This window comes from Vitis vinifera, chromosome 9, assembly GCF_030704535.1.
Source record: "Vitis vinifera cultivar Pinot Noir 40024 chromosome 9, ASM3070453v1".
NCBI lineage: Eukaryota > Viridiplantae > Streptophyta > Magnoliopsida > Vitales > Vitaceae > Vitis > Vitis vinifera.
In genome coordinates this window covers 19,501,677-19,521,616 of record NC_081813.1, presented here as the reverse complement: position 1 = coordinate 19,521,616, position 19,940 = coordinate 19,501,677, and the positions used below count along the sequence as shown (strand labels likewise).

The 19,940-nt window shown below is 33.9% G+C and overlaps 1 protein-coding gene across 1 annotated transcript in view; it reads left to right on the top strand.

Moving 5' to 3' along the window:
• Positions 1-4,697: 4,697 nt before the first annotated feature.
• LOC100263841 (ribulose bisphosphate carboxylase/oxygenase activase, chloroplastic) overlaps positions 4,698-19,940 on the top strand; it is a 46,596-nt gene continuing 31,353 nt past the window's right edge. The window contains exons 1-6 of the mRNA XM_002270789.4: positions 4,698-5,137; positions 11,345-11,430; positions 13,015-13,024; positions 15,253-15,315; positions 16,423-16,536; positions 19,033-19,094. Coding sequence (XP_002270825.1) covers positions 4,765-5,137; positions 11,345-11,430; positions 13,015-13,024; positions 15,253-15,315; positions 16,423-16,536; positions 19,033-19,094 — 708 coding nt within the window. The 5' untranslated portion in view covers positions 4,698-4,764. The remainder of the gene's footprint in view (positions 5,138-11,344; positions 11,431-13,014; positions 13,025-15,252; positions 15,316-16,422; positions 16,537-19,032; positions 19,095-19,940) is intronic.

Genomic DNA, 19,940 nt, shown 5'->3' with positions numbered 1-19,940 from the left:
TTGAAGTAGTAAATAAAAATAATTTATTGAGTTTTAATTTTTTTTTTTTCCTTTTACTTTTCATTTATATTTCCTTTCCTTTACATTTTTTTCTCAAATTTCTTGGAAACCAAACATCACCTAAATATTTTATTTAGAACAAAATTTCCTTGAGTTGCTTATTTCTAATAGTATGTTGATTAACCTTTCCATAATTTTAAATATTTTCTTTACTAGTCATGTGTCTTTTCTAATAATATATATGTATATTAATAACTTATTATTTAGTGTATTCATACCAAAAAACAAACCACCTAAATTTGTTGATTTGAGTCCATGATAGGGACAAGGGTATCCTAAGTTGCAAGCCATGTCATTAAGTGCAATAATAGCATTCTCTCTCTTGTGTGGCATTTTGCTTTGCCATCACATAAAAACTAGAAGTCTAAAATTTGAGTCAAAGAACAATTATGATATTATAAATGTTTTATTAAATATGAAGTTAGAAATAACAATGATAGATATATTTTCGGGTTGCTGCTACGAGATTAGGATAAACTAAAACAACTTAGGACTGAGTTTGGAAATATTATTTAAAAACCCTAGTCCGATTCAAGGTAGGTTTAGATATTGTCTTATATTGCTTCATCCATTATTTATACATATAATTAAACAAAAATTTATTTTATTTTCTTGTTATTTTTCGTTTTTTGAACACATAAAATAAAAAACTATTTCTTATTGAAATAAATTAGAAAATTTTAAATTATATTCATTTTTAGTATAATTAAAAATTTAAAAATTAAAGGTGATGGAACAAGGTGGGTCACACCTAATTTTATGTTATTTTTTAAAATAAAAATAAAAATACAGGATGAGATTGAAACGATAGTAACTCTTAAACCTATTAAGTCCTTTAGATAAAACCACTAAAATTACCATTGTCGATAAATTCAATAATGTGATCTTATCAACTAACCCTCGATAAAAATTAAAATGATTCAAATATCAATAAAAATTTATATACATATAATTTTTCTTTTTGGAAGGGTGAAGCCTACTTTAAGCAATAATATGATCATCTTTAGAAAAAGAAAGAAGATTCTACACCATCCAATTGTGGTCTCACAAGCAACAAAATAAAATTGTGTGGAATAAGCCATGAGATAAGACCAACTCAATGACAAAGACGCATTAGGTAAAAGTAACCTCAATTTTAGTTTCTTTACTCACATTTTTTGGGAAAAAAATTGAAAAAAAATAAATGGTAAGAAGTGGACAACATTTAAACATGGATAAGGCCTCTTTTTGTTCCTCCATGGCATCTTCTTTTCATTTTAATAATCTCTCTCTCTCTCTCTCTCTCTCTTTCTCTCTCTCTCTTAGTGGGTTTCAAATGTATATATCACTCTCCAAAAAACACTATAAAAATTTTAAAAAATATATATATATATTTCTTTTATTTATTTATTTTTATTTCTTCTTGCAAAGTTGATGTCATGGCCTCCTCATATTACGCCCACCAAATCTCTCTCTCTCTCTCTCTCTCTCTCTCTCTCTCTCTCTCTCTCTCTCTCTCTCTCTCTCTCCCTTGATCTTAGTGGGTTTCAAATGTATATGTCACTCTCCAAAAAGCACTATAAAAATTTTAAAAAAAATTATTCCTTTTTTATTTATTTGTTTTTATTCCTTCTTGCAAAGTTGACGTCTTGACCTCCTCATATTACCCCCACCAAAGCCTCATTTGATGGATAATATTGATGTAATAAAAAAATAGTAAAACCTAAAGTAATTATTGGTATTTTGAACATATAATGGGCCTACTTTTAATATGTTTGAAGTTTTGATTGTGAAATAAAAGGAGGAATTACCAAATTACCCCTAATTTTATTGATAAAATTAATGGTTTAATTAATTGATTGATCATAATTCTCATGCAATGTTGTTTCAAAAAAAGAAAATTAAGTATGAATTTTTATTAAACCAACTAAATTGGATTAAAGAAAATGATAAGAATGTGTTTGACAATAATATTAGGAAATGATTATAACTCTTTTATCAAAAGAATTGTTCAAGTGTTAAAAAAAAGTAAAAAATGTTTTTTAAAATTATTGCCAAACAAATTCTAAAACTTATATGCATTAGTTTATTATAATTTTATTTGATAGTTTGATTACTTCAAAATTAGATAACAATGACTTCATTCTTTGGCATAAACAAGTGCTAATAGTAGTTTGTGGTCACAAATTGCAACATTTTTCTCCTCAATATATTTCCTCCATTGAAATTCTTGACACCTAGTGATGAAGCTCTCCATGTATAAGGTAAACCCAATAATTCCCTTATCAAATTTGGTATTGGTCTGATTAGATTATATTGAAATATGTTGTGTAAGTCAACATCAATGCTATGTAATTAGCACCTTTTTCACCCCATAATGTTTTTGTGGGATAAAAGAAACTTGTAAAATTTTAAGATCTTTGACTTTAGGCAATGTAGCATAGGTTGAGAGGTGCCACATGACATTTTGGTGGTATAAATGGGATATGACAAGAATGTTTTAGGACTTTTGGTGACTCTTGTGAATAACTTCGAGCTTTGAATTTTTCTTTTCTCTAAGTGGGTGTTTGGTAAATCAATTTAATAACTTGAAGTGACTTAATAAGTTTGGTTAAATAATTTAATGGTATGACTTAAAATGAAAAACAATCTTAAGTATTAAGTAAAAACAATTTACTTATTCTTAAGTCTACATCTTTATTTTACCTTTTTACTCTCATTTGTCGTAATTACGTCCACAATCTTTTTTACTACTTCACAATCTCTATTGTTATTTAATCTTTTTTATCTTAGTTATAATTCATGAGGATAAGTGTGTTAATTTGATAGTTGAAAATATAATTTAAGTTAATTTTATTAAATAACCTTAATATTTAAAGTAATGATAAATAATAAATTTTAAGTCAACAATTTAAGTATAATTTAACTTAAAATTAACTTAAGTTATTAAATAATAAATATTAAATTTTACCAAACACCTCTTTAATCTTTATCTTCATTCTTTGTGATATTCTTGATTAACAGACACAAGAATTGAGATTGAATTCTCAACTATAAGTGGTTTCAAAGATCTCCAACATGAATGGTTAAATTCTTTCAAGACAATACATATTGATGCTTATTTAGGTTCAATGAATGCTTATTAATTAAATATGATTCATTGACAATTGAATTTGATCAAGTGCATGCATCATTTTTGAATTAAATCTTGAGATAAACATGTGCTTGAATTGTGTGAGATTTTGAAAGCAAAAGAATGCGATCATCTTTAGATTGAAAGACATCCTATTCATGGCTAAGGTTGGATCTTAGGTGTATGAATCCCCCTATATAATTCTCTTCTTTTGATTATTATTATTAATTGATGAAATCAATTTTTTAGTTCTAGATGATGAATTTGAATTATAAGCGAAGTGGTCAAATAGGTGTTGGACCTCAAAGATCACTAGGGAATTGGAACATGGGGCTTATTATTGTATGGAAGGAAAGGATGTTCAGAGCTTTTGCTTAATGCATAGCTCAACCGAGATAATATTTTGGTAGTGTAAATACTTAATTAGCATGATTATGAACAACGTAACATGGATGATTAAGGATGACAACGAGATGAGTTCAGGATGAGTTGATTCTAACCCAACTCTATTCAGTTTATTTAAAATATTTCTCATCCCCATCCTATTAAAAAAATTAAACGGGGTGGATTGAGGTAGGTATGAGAAATTCCCATACCTTTCCCGTTCGTTAACTTTTTTTTTTTTAAAAAATTATTTTAAAATTTTCTTAATTACATTAAAATAAAGATATTTTATAAATAATTAAAACCTTATAATTTTTTTGTAACTTATTTTATTATATATATATATATATATATATATATATATATATGGGAAATTTAAAATTTATTTTTGATTAAATTTTACCTATGATCCGGGCAAGGTGGGACATGACAAAATAATGTTCAAACCCGCTTTGGACATCCTAAACCTATTCTAAACTCATTTATTTAAATTTTAAATTTATTCCATTAGGGATGATACCTGAAAAAAAACTTTTTTTTTTAAAAAAAATTATTTTAAAATTTTCTTAATTACATTAAAATAAAGATATTTTATAAATAATTAAAACCTTATAATTTTTTTGTAACTTATTTTATTATATATATATATATATATATGGGAAATTTAAAATTTATTTTTGATTAAATTTTACCTATGATCCGGGCAAGGTGGGACATGACAAAATAATGTTCAAACCCGCTTTGGACATCCTAAACCTATTCTAAACTCATTTATTTAAATTTTAAATTTATTCCATTAGGGATGATACCTGAAAAAACCATCTCATTGTCATCCCTAAATTGATTATAAATAAATTGAGACACCTAATCAATCTTTTCTTAATATAGAAAAAAATGAGATATTGTTAAGAAATAATTTGAACTATGAGAAGGTACATACTCTTGTGTTAAGGTAATTTTTTGGCCATTGCTTAATATAAAGTAATTTTTACAAGTATTTATAAACCGATAAATATTATAAAACTTTGTAATTTAATAGTTTTATTTCCAAATATTATAAGATTATTTAAGAAAAAAAGGGAAAATTGAACTTGCTTCACCTTCTTGTTGTAAGAGCGATAGGGCAGAAATTGGTGGGCCCTTTGGATGAAGGGGGTTGGTTATATGTGGCGCCAAATGCTCCATTTAATTCTACGTAGTAATCTCCGATGGCGCTCTGCAACTTCCACAACACGCTCCTCTCCTCCTCCTCCTCCTCCTCCTATTCTTCCTCTTTTTCTCCTCTGTCGCCATTTCTTAAACCTCCAAATGCTCTTAGATTCTTCACCAAATTCTCTACCTCTCCTTTCTCTCTGCGCGCCCTCAACTCGTCTAACAACGACAATCCCACCGGGGAAAGCGCCGGCGGCGAAGCTGGCCAGAGAAGGATTTCCGAGCAATCCTCCTGGGAGGCCAAGGACTCCGAGGGAAGGGACTATCTGTACAGGCTGGGGAAAGAGGCTGATAACATGAATATCGCGGTTGGGGCTAGGGCTGGCATCATTGATGATCTTTTTGTTGGGAATTTTCTCGGCCGAGACTGTAATTTTCTTTTCCGAATTGGGTATTTCGTTGGTTGGAAATTGGGTTTGTGGCTTTCTTCCAAAAAATGAAAATACTTATCCATTGGCTGAGTCGAGTTCATAACTATTGGGAATTTGAAGCACCGTGAAATGTGTCACTGAGGGTTGAATTTTCCTCGGTTTTCCCAGAAAGCAAACGGTCATCTCTTGGTTGCTTGAAAAATGGGATTTTATTTTGTTTGGGAGATGACATAGTAAAAAGTGTCGATCAACTAGTGGGTTACTTCCTAGGGAATTTTTGAGGGAGAGCCTGATTTTTACCCCCTTTGGAATTGGGGTTTGTTTTTTTGGGAAATGTAGCTTTGCCAGGTTTGATTACGGAAATGACGATGGAGTTTGGGGAACATTTTCGTGTTGGAAACTGTAGTCAATGAAGATGATAGTTTTATATGATTTTTCAAATTTTAAAATGTAAAAGAACAATATTTTGAAAGAGAAAAAAGTTCTCATATTCTGCTGTTAACATGCTCTGAATTTTCTTTTTGATCATCTTTGTTACTAAACTATTGGCCTAGTTGAGGTGGTAAGGAACTGATAGTGTGAAATGTAGGACATGATTGAAAGTGATCTTAAGACCAATTTTCCGTTTTCGTTTAAAATAGTTTTTGGAGGATTTGTTCTGTTATTTTTTGCAAAGTGTCATGAACAACAATTAAAAATACTAAGAATGTTCTGGAAAGTTTTGCATTGTATATAAGTGTATAATAACTGAAGAAAATATTCTTCTTTTTTCTGTGTCAAAACTGAATACAAAGTGACCTATATATATACAAGTGGGATTCCTAATCTAAGCCATATAATATGCACAATCACTATCTCTAAGGAAACAATAACTAATTAGGAGAGATTCTCTCATCCATAAAAATAGAAAGTATCCTAACACAAGGAGAGATTCTCTCATCCATAAAAATAGAAAGTATCCTAACACAATCCCTCTAATCTTGGCACTTAATTACAAATCATAATCCCATATTTCCACACTCCCCCTCAAGTTGGGTAGTAGATGTCTAGCATTCCCAACTTGCTTTTCATGTTTTCGTAGGTGGCCTTTGGAAGTGCCTTTGTTAGAATGTCTGCTGTTTGACAACTTTAAGGAATATACATAAGTCTGATTGTTCCCCCTTCAAGTTTCTCCTTGATGAAGTGACGGTCTATCTCCACGTGCTTGGTTCTGTCGTGTTGAACTGGATTCTTTGCAATACTTATGGTAGCCTTGTTATCACACAAAACTGTCATAGTGGAGTTTGATATAATTCCAAGTTCCTTGAGTATTCTTTGGAGCCACATTCCTTCACATATCCCATGAGCCATTGCCCTGAATTCTGCCTCTGCACTACTTCTCGCCACTACGGACTGCTTCTTGCTTCTCTAAGTCACCAAGTTTCCCCACACATAGGAACAATACCCAGTAGTTGACCTTTGATCTGTCAAGGATCCTGCCCAATCAACATCTGTGAATACCTCAACTTCCCTACTTGAGGTTTTCTTGAAGTAGAGTCCTCTACCCGGGCTCTTTTTAAGGTACTGTAAAATTTTGTATACGGCTTTCATGTGTCTTTCAGTGGGATTGTTCATGTAGCGGCTTACCATGCTCACAGCGAAACCAATATCGGGCCTTGTGTGAGTTAAGTAGATCAACTTTCCTACTAACCTCTGGTACCTGTCTTTGTCAGTTGGATGACTGTCATTATCTTTATCAATCTTACCAATAGGATCCATAGGCGTGTTCACTGGCTTACAACCTAGCATTCCAGTCTCCTGAAGTAGATCAAGGACATACTTCCTTTGCGTGACCACAATTCCCTCCTTAGTTCTGCCAACTTCCATGCCAAGAAAGTATTTGCGTTGTCCAAGATCTTTGATTTCAAATTCTCTTGCTAGCAGTTTCTTGAGATTTCCTATCCCTTCTTCATCGTCTCCGGTAATTATAATATCATCAATATAGACAATGAACAAAGTCATTTCACCTTCCTTAGAGTGCTTCATAAATAGTGTGTGATCTGCTTGACATTGGATGAACCCATGTTTTTTCACAACTCTAGTCAGTTGATCAAACCAGGCCCTAGGTGACTGTTTTAGACCGTATAGGGACTTTCTCAGTTTACACACTTTTCCTGAATTTTCTGGAGTTTCCATACTAGGTGGAATCTTCATGTAGACTTCCTCTTCTAGTTCTCCGTTGAGAAATGCATTTTTGACATCAAGTTGGTGCAGATTCCAGTCCAAATTTACTGCAACTGACAATAACACTCTGATGGAGTTGAGCTTTGCTACTGGTGCAAATGTCTCTTCATAATCAATGCCATAGGATTGAGTAAATCCTTTAGCTACTAGTCGAGCCTTGAACCTGTTTATACTTCCATCTGGATTGTGCTTCACGACAAATATCCACTTGCATCCAATAGGCCTCTTACCCTCTGGTAATTCTGAGATTTCCCATGTCCCATTTTTCTCCAATTCTTGTATTTCTTCCTGAACAACAGTCTTCCATTCAGGTTGTTGAAGTGCTTTTTGGATGTTGGATGGGATACGATCATCTTCAAGAGAAGTGATGAACGCTTGGAAATTTTGTGAAAGTTTTCCATAGGACACATGATTACTGATTGGATGCTGAGTGCAGGATCTTACACCTTTCCTTAAAGCAATGGGTTGATCAAGATCATCAAGGTCATTACTGGAATTTAGATTATAAATTGTGTTACCTGGTTGTGAGTTTGGGTTGCTTGGATCTTGGTCCAATTCTTGGTTCTACTCAGGTGGAGTGCTGTCCTCGGGCTCCTTTTGAGGAGGTTTCTTGGGCTTTTCCTTTAAATTTTTTCTAGAATAAACTATTACCTCTTTACTGCATTGTGTAGTTGACTCAGGTGTGACAGAAGGGACATCCAAGGAATTGTTTTCGGGGACAGAAAGAGTAGTATCTATTTGAGGAGGCAGTGATGAACTCAAAGGAGAAGTAGTGCTGATTTCGGTTTCCCAGAATTGGAATTCATCTGTGGACCAGTTCTCCCCCTGAATTGCAGTTTTGGGGTAGAAGGATTGATTTTCGAAGAAAGTGACATCCATGGAAGTGTAGAATTTCTTGGTTGTTGGAGAGTAGCACTTGTATCCTTTTTGGTTTGGTGAGTACCCGAGAAAGATGCATTTAGTGGCTGTCGGATCAAGTTTACTACGTTGGGACTTATGGATGTGAACGAAAGCAGTACAACCAAAGACTTTGATTGGGATAGACGAGATTATTCGAGCGGATGGATATGTAGCGAGGAGGATTTGACACGGGGTTTTAAATTGAAGAATCCTAGAAGGCATTCGGTTGATCAAGTAGGTTGCTGTAAGTACAGCTTCACCTCATAATTGTTTAGGCATGTTTGAAGCTATCATGAGGGATCGTGCAACCTCCATCAAATGTCTATTTTTCCTTTCTGCAACTCCATTTTGCTGTGGAGTATCAATGCACGAGCTTTGATGTACGATGCCATTCTCCAGAAGATATGACCCAAGAATGTTGTGATAGTATTCTCGAGCATTATCTCTCCGAAGGACTTGAATTTTTGCTTGAAACTGCGTCTGAACCATGTTGTTGAAGTTTTCAAATATTTCCCTCACTTCTGATTTCTTCTTCATAAGGAATACCCAAGTCACTCGAGTGTGGTCATCAACAAAGGTGACAAACCATCTAGAACCTGTAATGTTGTTGATTCTAGAGGCCCCCCAAATATCACTGTGAATCAAGGAAAAAGGATGAGATGGTTTGTATGGTTGAATGGAATAGGAGTTGCGAGCATGTTTGGACAATTGACATATTTCGCATTGAAAATTTTTGGAATTTTTATTGAATAATTATGGATATAGTTTTTCAAGATAGGAAAAATTTGGGTGACCTAATTGGTAGTGCCATAACATAACAACACTATCCATCTTGGTACTAGGGTTGGAAACTACACAAGCAGTCTTCATTGGTAGCCTTTGAATTTCCTCAGCTCTCAGAAGGTAAAGTCCAGCACGCACCTCAGCATTGCCAATCCTCTTCCCAGAGTTCAAGGCCTGAAATTCACACATGTGAGGAAGGAATTTAGTAACACAATTAAGATCCTGTGTTAGTCTACTTATAGACAATAGGTTGCAATCCAATTTCGGAACATAGAGCACGGAGTGAAGAGTAATATCCTTGGAAATAATAACTGAACCTGTGCCGAATACCCTAGAAAGGGTTCCATCGGCAATTCGAACAGAGGAATTGTTATGGCAAGGAGTATATTCATGAAAAACCATGAGATTCCCAGTCATGTGATCTGAAGCTCCTGAGTCCACTATCCATGTAGTGTGATTTTCCTGTTTAACATTTAGGGCATGGGAAAAAATACCTTTCTGGGCTACAGATGCAGTACCAATAGTTGTTCCAGTTGATTGAAGAGTCTGTTGGAACATTTTCTGTAGTGCCTCCAATTGCTCTTTGCTAAACGGTCCAGGATTTAAGCTGGTGCCAGATGTGTCTTCTTCGGTTGTAGCTGTGTAACCCCGGCCTTCTCTGTTTTGCTGTGGCCGAGAAGGTTTCCAATCAGCAGGTTTACTGTGTAGATGCCAACAAGTCTTTTTCGTGTGTCCAGGTTTTCTACAATGGTCGCACCATGGACGATTCTTCTTCATTTGGTAGTTGTTGTTGTTGGATTGGGTTCCTCGTGCAACTAGGGCTGAGTTCTCAAGATTTTTGGAGGAATTTTGGGTTCCCAACATCACTTTTTGTCTGCTTTCCTCTCTGCGAATTTCAGAAAAAACTTCCCTAACACTAGGTAATGGCTTAATACTTAGAACTCTTCCACGTACCTCATCTAAATTCTTATTAAGGCCAAGTAAAAATTTGTAGATGCGTTCCTTTTCAATGACCTTCTTGTATAGGAGTCCATCTTCAGGACACTTCCAAACCAATTCTTCATAAATATCGAGTTGTTGCCAATACCGTGTAAGGATATTAAAATATTCGGTAACAGTTGAATCTCCTTGTCGAAGATCCTGGAGAATAATCTTGATTTCGAAAATCGCCGAGGTATTATCGATGTTGGAGTAGGTCTCTCTAGCTGCATCCCATATCTCCTTTGCTGTGCCATAATACATGAAGTTTTCTCCTATGTCATTGGTCATAGAGTTAATTAACCAAGACATCACCATACTATTTTCCAACTTCCAGGTTCGGTATCCTGGATCATCTTCCTTCGGCTGAACAATGGCTCCCGTAAGATATTCTTCCTTACCTTTCTCGCAGATGAAGATCCGAACAGACTGAGCCCATTGAATAAAATTCTGCCCATTGAGTTTATGACCTGTTATGGGAAGAATGATGCCGTCTGTGGTGCTGGCACTGTCGGAGTGAACTGCTTCAGGTCTGGACGTCACCTCCGAGTTTGATCCTTCTGTTCTGCTCTCCGTGGAAAAAGATGATTTTTTTTTTATACGTGGTTCAGATCTGAATGCTCTGATACCATGAAGAAAATATTCTTCTTTTTTCTATGTCAAAATTGAATACAAAGTAACCTATATATATACAAGTGGGATTCCTAATCTAAGCCATATAATATGCACAATCACTATCTCTAAGGAAACAATAACTAATTAGGAGAGATTCTCTCATCCATAAAAATAGAAAGTATCCTAACACAAGGAGAGATTCTCTCATCCATAAAAATAGAAAGTATCCTAACACAATCCCTCTAATCTTGGCACTTAATTACAAATCATAATCCCATATTTCCACAATAACAATTGAGAATTGTTTTTAGAAACTATTCTCAAAAACTATTTAACTGTTTTTTAAAACATTGCCAAGCAGGCCTTCAGGGTTGAATTTTCCTTGCTCTTCTCTGCAACCAACTGGGGTTTTCAATTTCGATACATGATTTTCACTCTTTGGATTTGCTTAGAAAATGTAATTTGGCTTTTTATTGGTTATGGGGCCACAAAGGGTATAAAACAAAGACCTCCAAATATTGGGTTAGTTAACTTTCAATTATTGGGAACCTGAAACAGTGTCAAGTGCATGATGTTTGGTTTTCCTTGGTTTTCTCAGCAACCAAATAGGGTGTCTGAATCTCTGATAACCATGGTTTCTCACTTTGAATTTGCTGAATTTGCTTAGCTTCTTTGAGGATTTAAATTCTTTTTTCCTTGTTTGCAGCGGATATTGTGTTTGATTACCGACAAAAAGTGACTCGCTCATTTGAGTATCTTCAAGGGGATTACTACATCGCTCCTGTCTTCATGGCAAGTTACATGGTTTTATCTTGCTTTATTTCTCTTATTTGTTAGGATGATTTTTCTCTCTTTATTGTTTGTGCTCAATATTCTCTTTCTGGTTTCTCTTCATTGTGGTTAACTGTTGTCACTTACTTTTGTTAGACTGTTGACATTAATGCTTCAAACAAAAATAGTTATTTAAAAGTATATTAACAATAGAACATGAAGTGTGCAATGTGGGATTACTTTAAAAATGCAAAATTGTTCTTTAGAAAGCAAAATCTATCTAATATGCAGACTAATGTTAAAATTTGTTTGGTCTAAGAAACTAGTTCTATTGAAAATCAATAGCTAAAATAATACACCTTGAAATGCTGCTTTTGTTTACGTTGTTTTTCCTGGTAGAATCCACTTTTGGACACAAAGTAACTATAGCAAATTTCAAAATAAGTTTCCACTGGTTACTTAGAAATCAATCAGAGGGACACCATAAAACATATTAAACTTTGCATTATTAATTTAAATTAAAAAAACCCTATAATCCCCTAATTTTATGTTAGCTTGTTATATATTTTGTTTTTTAAATCAAAGGCAGCAACCATATCATTAAATAAATTCAGAAGTACGAAGAAGGATAAGATATCCTTTACATGAACACAGAATCTGATCAAAAGAAGAAAGCATCTAACTCCAAGGTTGTGCATTCCGCTAGATGATCCACTAACTAGTTTATGGAGCAAGGAATCCAAGAATAGGAACAAAGTCTTAGAAACATTGATGATTTGACATAATCACGTACATAGTTTCACTTATCCTGCTTCTTCTTTGGCACCCAAGAGATAACAATACCAGAATTTCCTTCTATATAAAGGTTGGAGAGATCCATAGATTTCACCTACAGCTATTGGCTCAGAAGAGCCAAAATCTCAGCCTCAATAGCCAACCTCAATCCAACAAGATTCAAGGTAACTCTTTGTACCATACTACGGTGACAGAAACTTGTTATGCACACTGATGAAATTCCTTCCTCATTTTAAGTTACTCCTAATTGAATCAAAATTCAAGTGTTAATTATATTTTTGTTTTTTATTGAGAAGAATTATTGATTAAAGAATAACAAAAAATTAGAAAAAAAGCAAATAATTTTATGAAGAAGAAGCATCATGAATAAAAAAATTTGGAGATTAACTTCTCATTTTATTTTTTCTTATTTCTTGAAAGCCTTGTGTGTTTCCCTCTTAGGCTTCTTTTTCACATCGAGTTTCAGGCCTCTCCTTCAGAGGTCTTCTTCAAATGAATGGTGCTCATCTATTTATGGAGGAATGCCCTTAAATTATGATGTGCTTTTCAATTCTTAGTTGACAATGAAAACTAATATAATTTGAGATTTATCTGAATTGGCCTTTATGGGTGGCTCTTGATTAGGGTTATCTCCTTAGTAGCCAATCATTGCTTCTCACAACAAGATTTGTCTGAACTAACATGCCAATTACTGCTAACTTCTTTTAAGCTGTTTCATTAAATGTTCATATTTCTTAGGTCAAGATTTATAGCTTGTTATTTTATACTTTCCTATCTTAACATGCATTGTTTTTCCCCTTTACTTGACAGGATAAAGTTGGTAAGTTCTATGAAACTTTGTGAAGATAGAAAACTTTGATGAATCATGCAAAGCAGTAAGAAATTTGCACTGTATTTCCCTTTCTTTTTGTTTTTTGTTTAATTTTTCTAGTATATTTTTGTTGGAAAAATGTTACATCGGTTGATAACTTTCAATAATGTTATTGTAGAAGTATAAAAATGATATTGCCTAGTCTTTGTCACATTATCTTTGTATTATAACTTTTAGTTCAAAATTTGTGTTGGCAAAATTTTGTCTCAAAAGTAATGTTCTATGTTAGGAAAGCAACAATATGTGTAGCCGATACAAATAGATAGTGTGTCAGAGACAGCATTTGTGCATTGGTTGAAGATTTTCAACCATGAGTTTTTGGAGCAATTTGGGTTTGGTGACTTAGAAGCCTTAGATCGATATTTAGTGTGATTAATCCTTGAACTTTGATTAATTGGTTTAGGATGAAGTTTAAGAAGCAAATTAGAAGTTGACAAACTGTAGTTTAATTGACTGAAGCAACAAAATGGGAGTTCAATCCATAATTGGTTTCTTGGATCGACCAAGCTAGATACTCTGACTGGATGTATTGGGCTAGAAACTCTAGCTGGATATATTGAGCTTCAAGGACAAACACAGTTGATTTAATTCTTCTAGAAGTTTATTTAAGAACAAATTCCTACCCCATTTAAAGAAATTTGAGAGAGATTTTATGATAAAGTTCAGTAGAGCTTTTTAATCTCCTTTCTAGTTTAGATTAAACATCTTCAGAAGACATAATAATGTCAGTGAAATATCTCACCACTTGTGGACTAAATCTTCTTGTGGATTTGGGTGGTGAAATTATTTATGTTTAACCATCTATGTCTATTGATGTGAGGGGAGGGTCTTGCTGGAAAGGGCTATTCTAGCCACTTTTTGGATGATTGGCTTGAGAATGATGTTAAAATCTTTGAGGACAGACACAGATCTATATATTGGATACTGTTCCTTATCTCACATGTCTTTGGGTGTGTGGAACCAGAGTTCTCTGCTGTACGTGTTAGCTTGATCTTGGTCAAATGAAGTGAGGTTTATTGTTGTCTATTGGAAGTGTAGTATGGTTGATGCCTGCTCCTGCTGAGCCTAACTTAACTTTGGTGGTTGTTCAATGAGTAATCTGGGGCATAAGAAGATTGATGTATGCTTAGGAACCATGTGAGTACTGTGGTTAGAGTATCTTCTGTTTGATCCACCTATCGAGGTGGAGACCCTAGCATTATTGTAAGGATTTGCAGGAACCATCTTCAAGGGGAGTTGGTAAATTTAGGGGGAAAGGGACTCAGCTATTGCCCTTTCTTGGGAACTCAGGGTATGAGAGGGTCTGGAGATGCAATTCATGGATGTGTTGGATACCTTTCTAGAGGTCTAGGGCTTTCTTTAGTGGGAACACCATATTGCAAATTTTGGCTAAATGAGGAGCTTCGTTTTTGGCAATGTTTGTTAGATACCTTCTCCACCACTGAGTTTCTTGGTGTTTGATGTGGCCATCTTTTGAGTTGTTGTTGGTGGTTGATCGTATTTATTTCCTTGAAAGATACTAACCCTTGTACTAGAATCCCTTTTCTCTAATAAATATTCCTTTTTTTTTCTGTTAACAGAGGAATAAGAAGGAGGTGAAGACGCAAGATCTCATACCAACATTACTGGGTCCTTACTGTTTTTTCTTCCCATTCTAAAGAAACATAGTAAAGATTCTTGGATTTCGTTGTGCAGTAATGAACACTATTCACCCTGCTACTGTATTTTGTTCTCAATTTTAATAGTAGGTCTTTCATCAAAATTAATTGAGAGAGTAACTTAACTGTTTAGTCCAACTCAACTGGTGCTCTGATACCCAAAAGAAAGTAATAAACCTCATAAAAGTAACTATGGGGAAATTTTGGTGTTATAAATAGGAAGCAAAATCTGATGGCTTGAACTTCTTATGTTATCACTTCAATTTCTAAGTTGCATAAATCATGACAATTCCTAGATAATTTCAGTTCTTTTTCATTTTAGGTTTGAATCTGCACATGTACTTGGCTTCTTCATATTGAAATCAGTTGGAAAGGTTTTCCATAGTCATTTAGTATTTATCCCTTCAAGGGTGCGAAATGAGTAGTTCCATATCTTTTGTTAATATGGTATGATAAAATTGCAGTATTGGTTGTTGGACTCTGTTATGATTGGTGCTATTCCCACTTGTGTTTATGCAGTGTGCCACATTGTGAAGAACTACATTGCTCATCTTCTCAACACCAATGTACCTCTAATACTAGGTAATATTCACAATCATTTTTCACATCTTACTAGAAGATGTTATCAATGATAAAATGGCTACCTAAAATACCTGGATTCTTCAATGTCACTCAACTTAGCTATGTCAGAATGACATGATATGGGTGTTGACATGGGTTTTGAGGTACCTTTAACACTGGATTGGTCATCTTCTCAAGACCAAAGTACCTCTAATGCTAGATAATATTCACAATCATTTTACACAGGTTACTAGAAGATTTTATCAATAATAAAATGGCCACCTAGGATACATGGATCCTCCAATTTCACTCAGCATACCCTGTTGACATGCAATGACATGAGTGTGGGTGGGGATCTGTACCAAATGCTCATACTTTTCTTTGGATTTGGCTATTTAATTTTTATTTATTTATGTTTTATTTTCCACTTTCTTGGTAGATACATTATAAAAGAGAGTTTGTTATTAATGAACTTTATAAAAATATTTGGAGATAAGAAAGAAAAAATAAGGAAATAAAAGAGATCATTCTTATCAGAAGATATCTTCGTTTTTTTTAATCTTTAATTGATTTTCACTTTTGTTATATCGTATCTAACTATCTATACTAGTTATTGAGATCCTTTTTAGTGGAACCCCCTTATCTTAAAATCTTTGGGTGTAAAGGATCAGACACCTAGTTTCATACACATACCTGACCCTCACACCCAAACCTGTGCAACATAGATGGCTACAAATTAATAATTTCTTTTATAAAACTTGTACACTCATTATTGATGTCATATTTAATAAATATTTTTCCAAATGTTTTGTCATATCTTATCATTTCCTAATGGTCCATGTACTTGCTTATGCTCTAAAGCTCTTAGAGGAGAATATACTTACTTTTCATGGCCTTAATATCCTTCCAATGACAAAAAATTGTATATAAATTATTTATGTTGTAGCCTGATTGAAATAGCTTTAGTTTCACCCCTCAGTTTATTAATTAAGAACACTTCATGCATAAGATGTAAGTGCCTTTTCTCCCATGAATGGAAAATTAATTTCATGTGCTTATGGTTATTTATTTAGAACATATTTCCTGATAACTAATGAAGCTAGTTTAATTATATCATTTATTTTGCAGGCATTTGGGGAGGAAAAGGTCAGGGAAAATCATTTCAAACAGAACTTATTTTCCAGGCCATGGGAATAGAACCTGTCATTATGTCTGCTGGGGAACTGGAATCAGAAAGAGCCGGTACAATGGATTCCTTGCTTATTCCTTTCCCCCTTTTTCTTTTGGGTTTATTTACTAGCATGCTTCTTGTATTATGATTATTTCATATTTTACTTTTAGTTTTATTTATTTTTTATTTAAAGAAATAGAGACTAAACTATCATAAATTAAGGGGTACTTGTGAATGCAAGACAAATTAATGATTGTACATATGAGTCTTAAGGGACTTTTTACAAGTTTTAAGATTGTATTTTTGCTTTAGTATCAGAAAATAGCCGGGTTAATTTTTTAAAATTCATTTTTGGCAATTTGGTGCTTTATGTTGCATGGACTTCTAAAAATTTGTGAGGTACCCATGTCATGACATGTAAATGGGTATGAGTATGTTCTCAACATGCTTATTGTTGGACATGAACCTAACATGAATGTAAAACAGAGGAAGTGAAGAACGATTCCTGATCTAGTGTTAAGTTCCATCAGATGCTTTAGTAATTCCCACCTTTGTTTCATGGGTATTTCATGCAAGTTATGGACCCATGGCAGACATGCTAACCCATTTCATTTGGGTGAGAGGGAGGCTGTGAGTCACTGTCTTAAGGGCTGTTTTATAAGTTCTAAGATTGTATTTTTTTGGTTTAATATCAGAAAATAGTTAGGGTAATTTTTAAAATTCATTCTTGGCAATATTAGTGCTTTATGTTGCATGGACTTTTAAAAATATGTGAAGTACCCATGTCATGACTTGTATATGGGTATGAGTATGTTCTCAACATGCTTATTGTTGGTTATAAACCTAACATGAATGTAAAACAGAGGAAGTGAAGAACTATTCCTGATCTACTGTTAAGTTCCATCGGATGCTTTTGTAATTCCCACCTTTGTTTTATGGGTATTTCATGTCTGTGATGGACCCATGTCAGACATGCTAATGTTTCACCTATACTTCATTTTTCCCTGTATAGAAGAAGAAAGTTGGACATACACCTGTACTTGATGCTTTGCCTTGCCTCAATTGCCTAAGCTTTGGGGATTAGATGTCTAATATTTAGACCAACTCCCATTACCTGACACTTGTATGCGGAATCAATGAAATATGGATGGTATTATGGTTTTGTGGGCAAGAATGAAGTTTTTAAAGGCGAAAGCATAACACTAGCTGTTTGAGTTCCTGTAAGGGGAAGCTTAAGCATTGAGGTGTTGAGGCACAAGCCTTTTGGTACTCTAATTTCATAATTAATGGAATATTTAAAATAATTTGAAATATAAAAAATAAAATAAAATAAAATATATAATAAGCTTTATAATAAGTCAATTTAAGTCAACTAACAATCATATTATTTTTTGATAGGAAACGACAAAGGAATATATTGATAAAAAGAAGGTACAATTAGAAGGATGAGGAATCCTCCCAACAAAGAAAAACAAGACTACAAGTAATCAAATATAAGAAAGTACAAAAAGAGAAAAGTAGACACTCTAGTTACACGCCGCTAACCAATCAAGTTGTAACATGTTAAGAGGAATCCCCTTAAAAACCTTAGAACAAAAAGCCTAAAAAGAGGTAAGAAAACAAATAGAATCCCAAAGATACTCAGAATTCCTTGCTTTGTCCTCAAAAATCCTTGCATTTCTTTCCCGCCACACCACCCAAATTAACGCGATGCACGCGTTTTGCCATAAAACAATCCCTCTCTTGGAAGATCCAAAACCATTAAAATTACTAGATAACATGTCAGAGATGCTCCTTGGGGACTAACAATCATATTATTACTTTCACACTTTCATCGAAGTCTTAAAAAGTCACAAAATAACGAATATGATAAATTAGACATGTATAACTCAAAAACATATCAACTGAAGTCCTTCTCTTCAATGTCATCATCATCCGCATTAGTCTCCAACCATGCACCTCATCCCTTATAGTGCCAAAACCACACCTAAGGTGTGCCTAATCAATGCCTTGACCCTTAAGGTGTATGCCTTTGAGGGTTATTGCTTAACTTATTCTACCTTGATGCATTTTGGGAGCTTGGAAAGGAGCTCCCCTATGTGGCCGGTGGACAATATGGAAAGAGAGAAGCAAAAGAATTTTCAGGGTGATGGAGCTATCAAAGTTAGTGTTGAAAAATTATTCCTTACAGAGCATTGTATTTGTGGTCTTATGGCAAAACAAAAGCTAATGCAACGTCCATGTTAAATTTTGTAGACAGCTTGGGGCAGTTTAGTTTGGGCTTTCCTTTTGTACCCTCATGGTGTGCCTTGTATGCTCCCCAGTATGCTAGGTCACACCCCCTTGTTCCGTAGAAAATATGTTAATGATATATATATTTTTTTAATTTGGTTATTAAAAAGAACTCTATGTTTCTCTTGCCATATTCTACAAACTCCTTTCCTAAGGTATACCATGTCTTTCCAGCTAATAATTCTCCTCATTAACACAAGATTTGGATTGCTTTTTTAACTTTTTATTTTACTTGTAATATTTTATAATATAAATTTTTTTATTTCCTTTAACAGGAGAACCAGGGAAATTGATACGGGAACGGTATAGAACAGCTTCTCAAGTGGTCCAGAACCAAGTTAGAAGCTTTACTACTTTCACTGTTAATATATGTATGTCTAGGGTCATGACATTGTTGCTTGATGTGATTTCATCAATTTTTCATTTTCATTTTTTTTCAGTTAATTCATAATCCCCACATGAATCTGCATCATTTCTTGATTAGTATGTTGAGATTTCACAATGGATCTAATAAATTGTAAGTGAAGATAATCTAATGGATATGCTTTGTGAAACTAAAGGAGATAAAAAGAAAAATCCTTAGAAATGAGTATATGCGTTGTAACTAGGGTTTAATTTGTTAATCTAACAGGTATGCTCTGTGAAACTTAAAGATATACAAAGAAATATCCTTAGAAATGAGTATACATCTGGAGTAACTAGGATTTAATATGTTAAAAGTACAAGAAATTATGAGTACATGTTATGATATTTGATAAAGATATCAGCCAAATACTCTTATCACATTTAAGATATCCTCTTAGTTTTTGGCGAAATTCAATTTGTGTTGGTAGAAAGGTATTCGTTTAGTCCAGGTGACATATCCATGTGGACCTCCTCCTCCAAGTCCTTATGTAGAAGGGTATTTTTTTTACATCAAATTGCTGTAAGGGCCAATTAAGATTGGTAGCTAAGGATAACAAGAGATGACTAGTATTCATTTTTGCCACCAGTGCGAAAGTTTCCTAATAGTCTCTTGGATAAGTTCATGTGTAGCCTTTGGCTACTAGCCTAACCTTGTACCTACTCTATACTTCACCACAAACAGCTGCTTACATCCAACAAATTTCTTTCGAGTAAGAAGATCAACTATCTCCCGTGTTTTATTTGTTCACATTTTTTATTGCATTCATATCCTGCACCA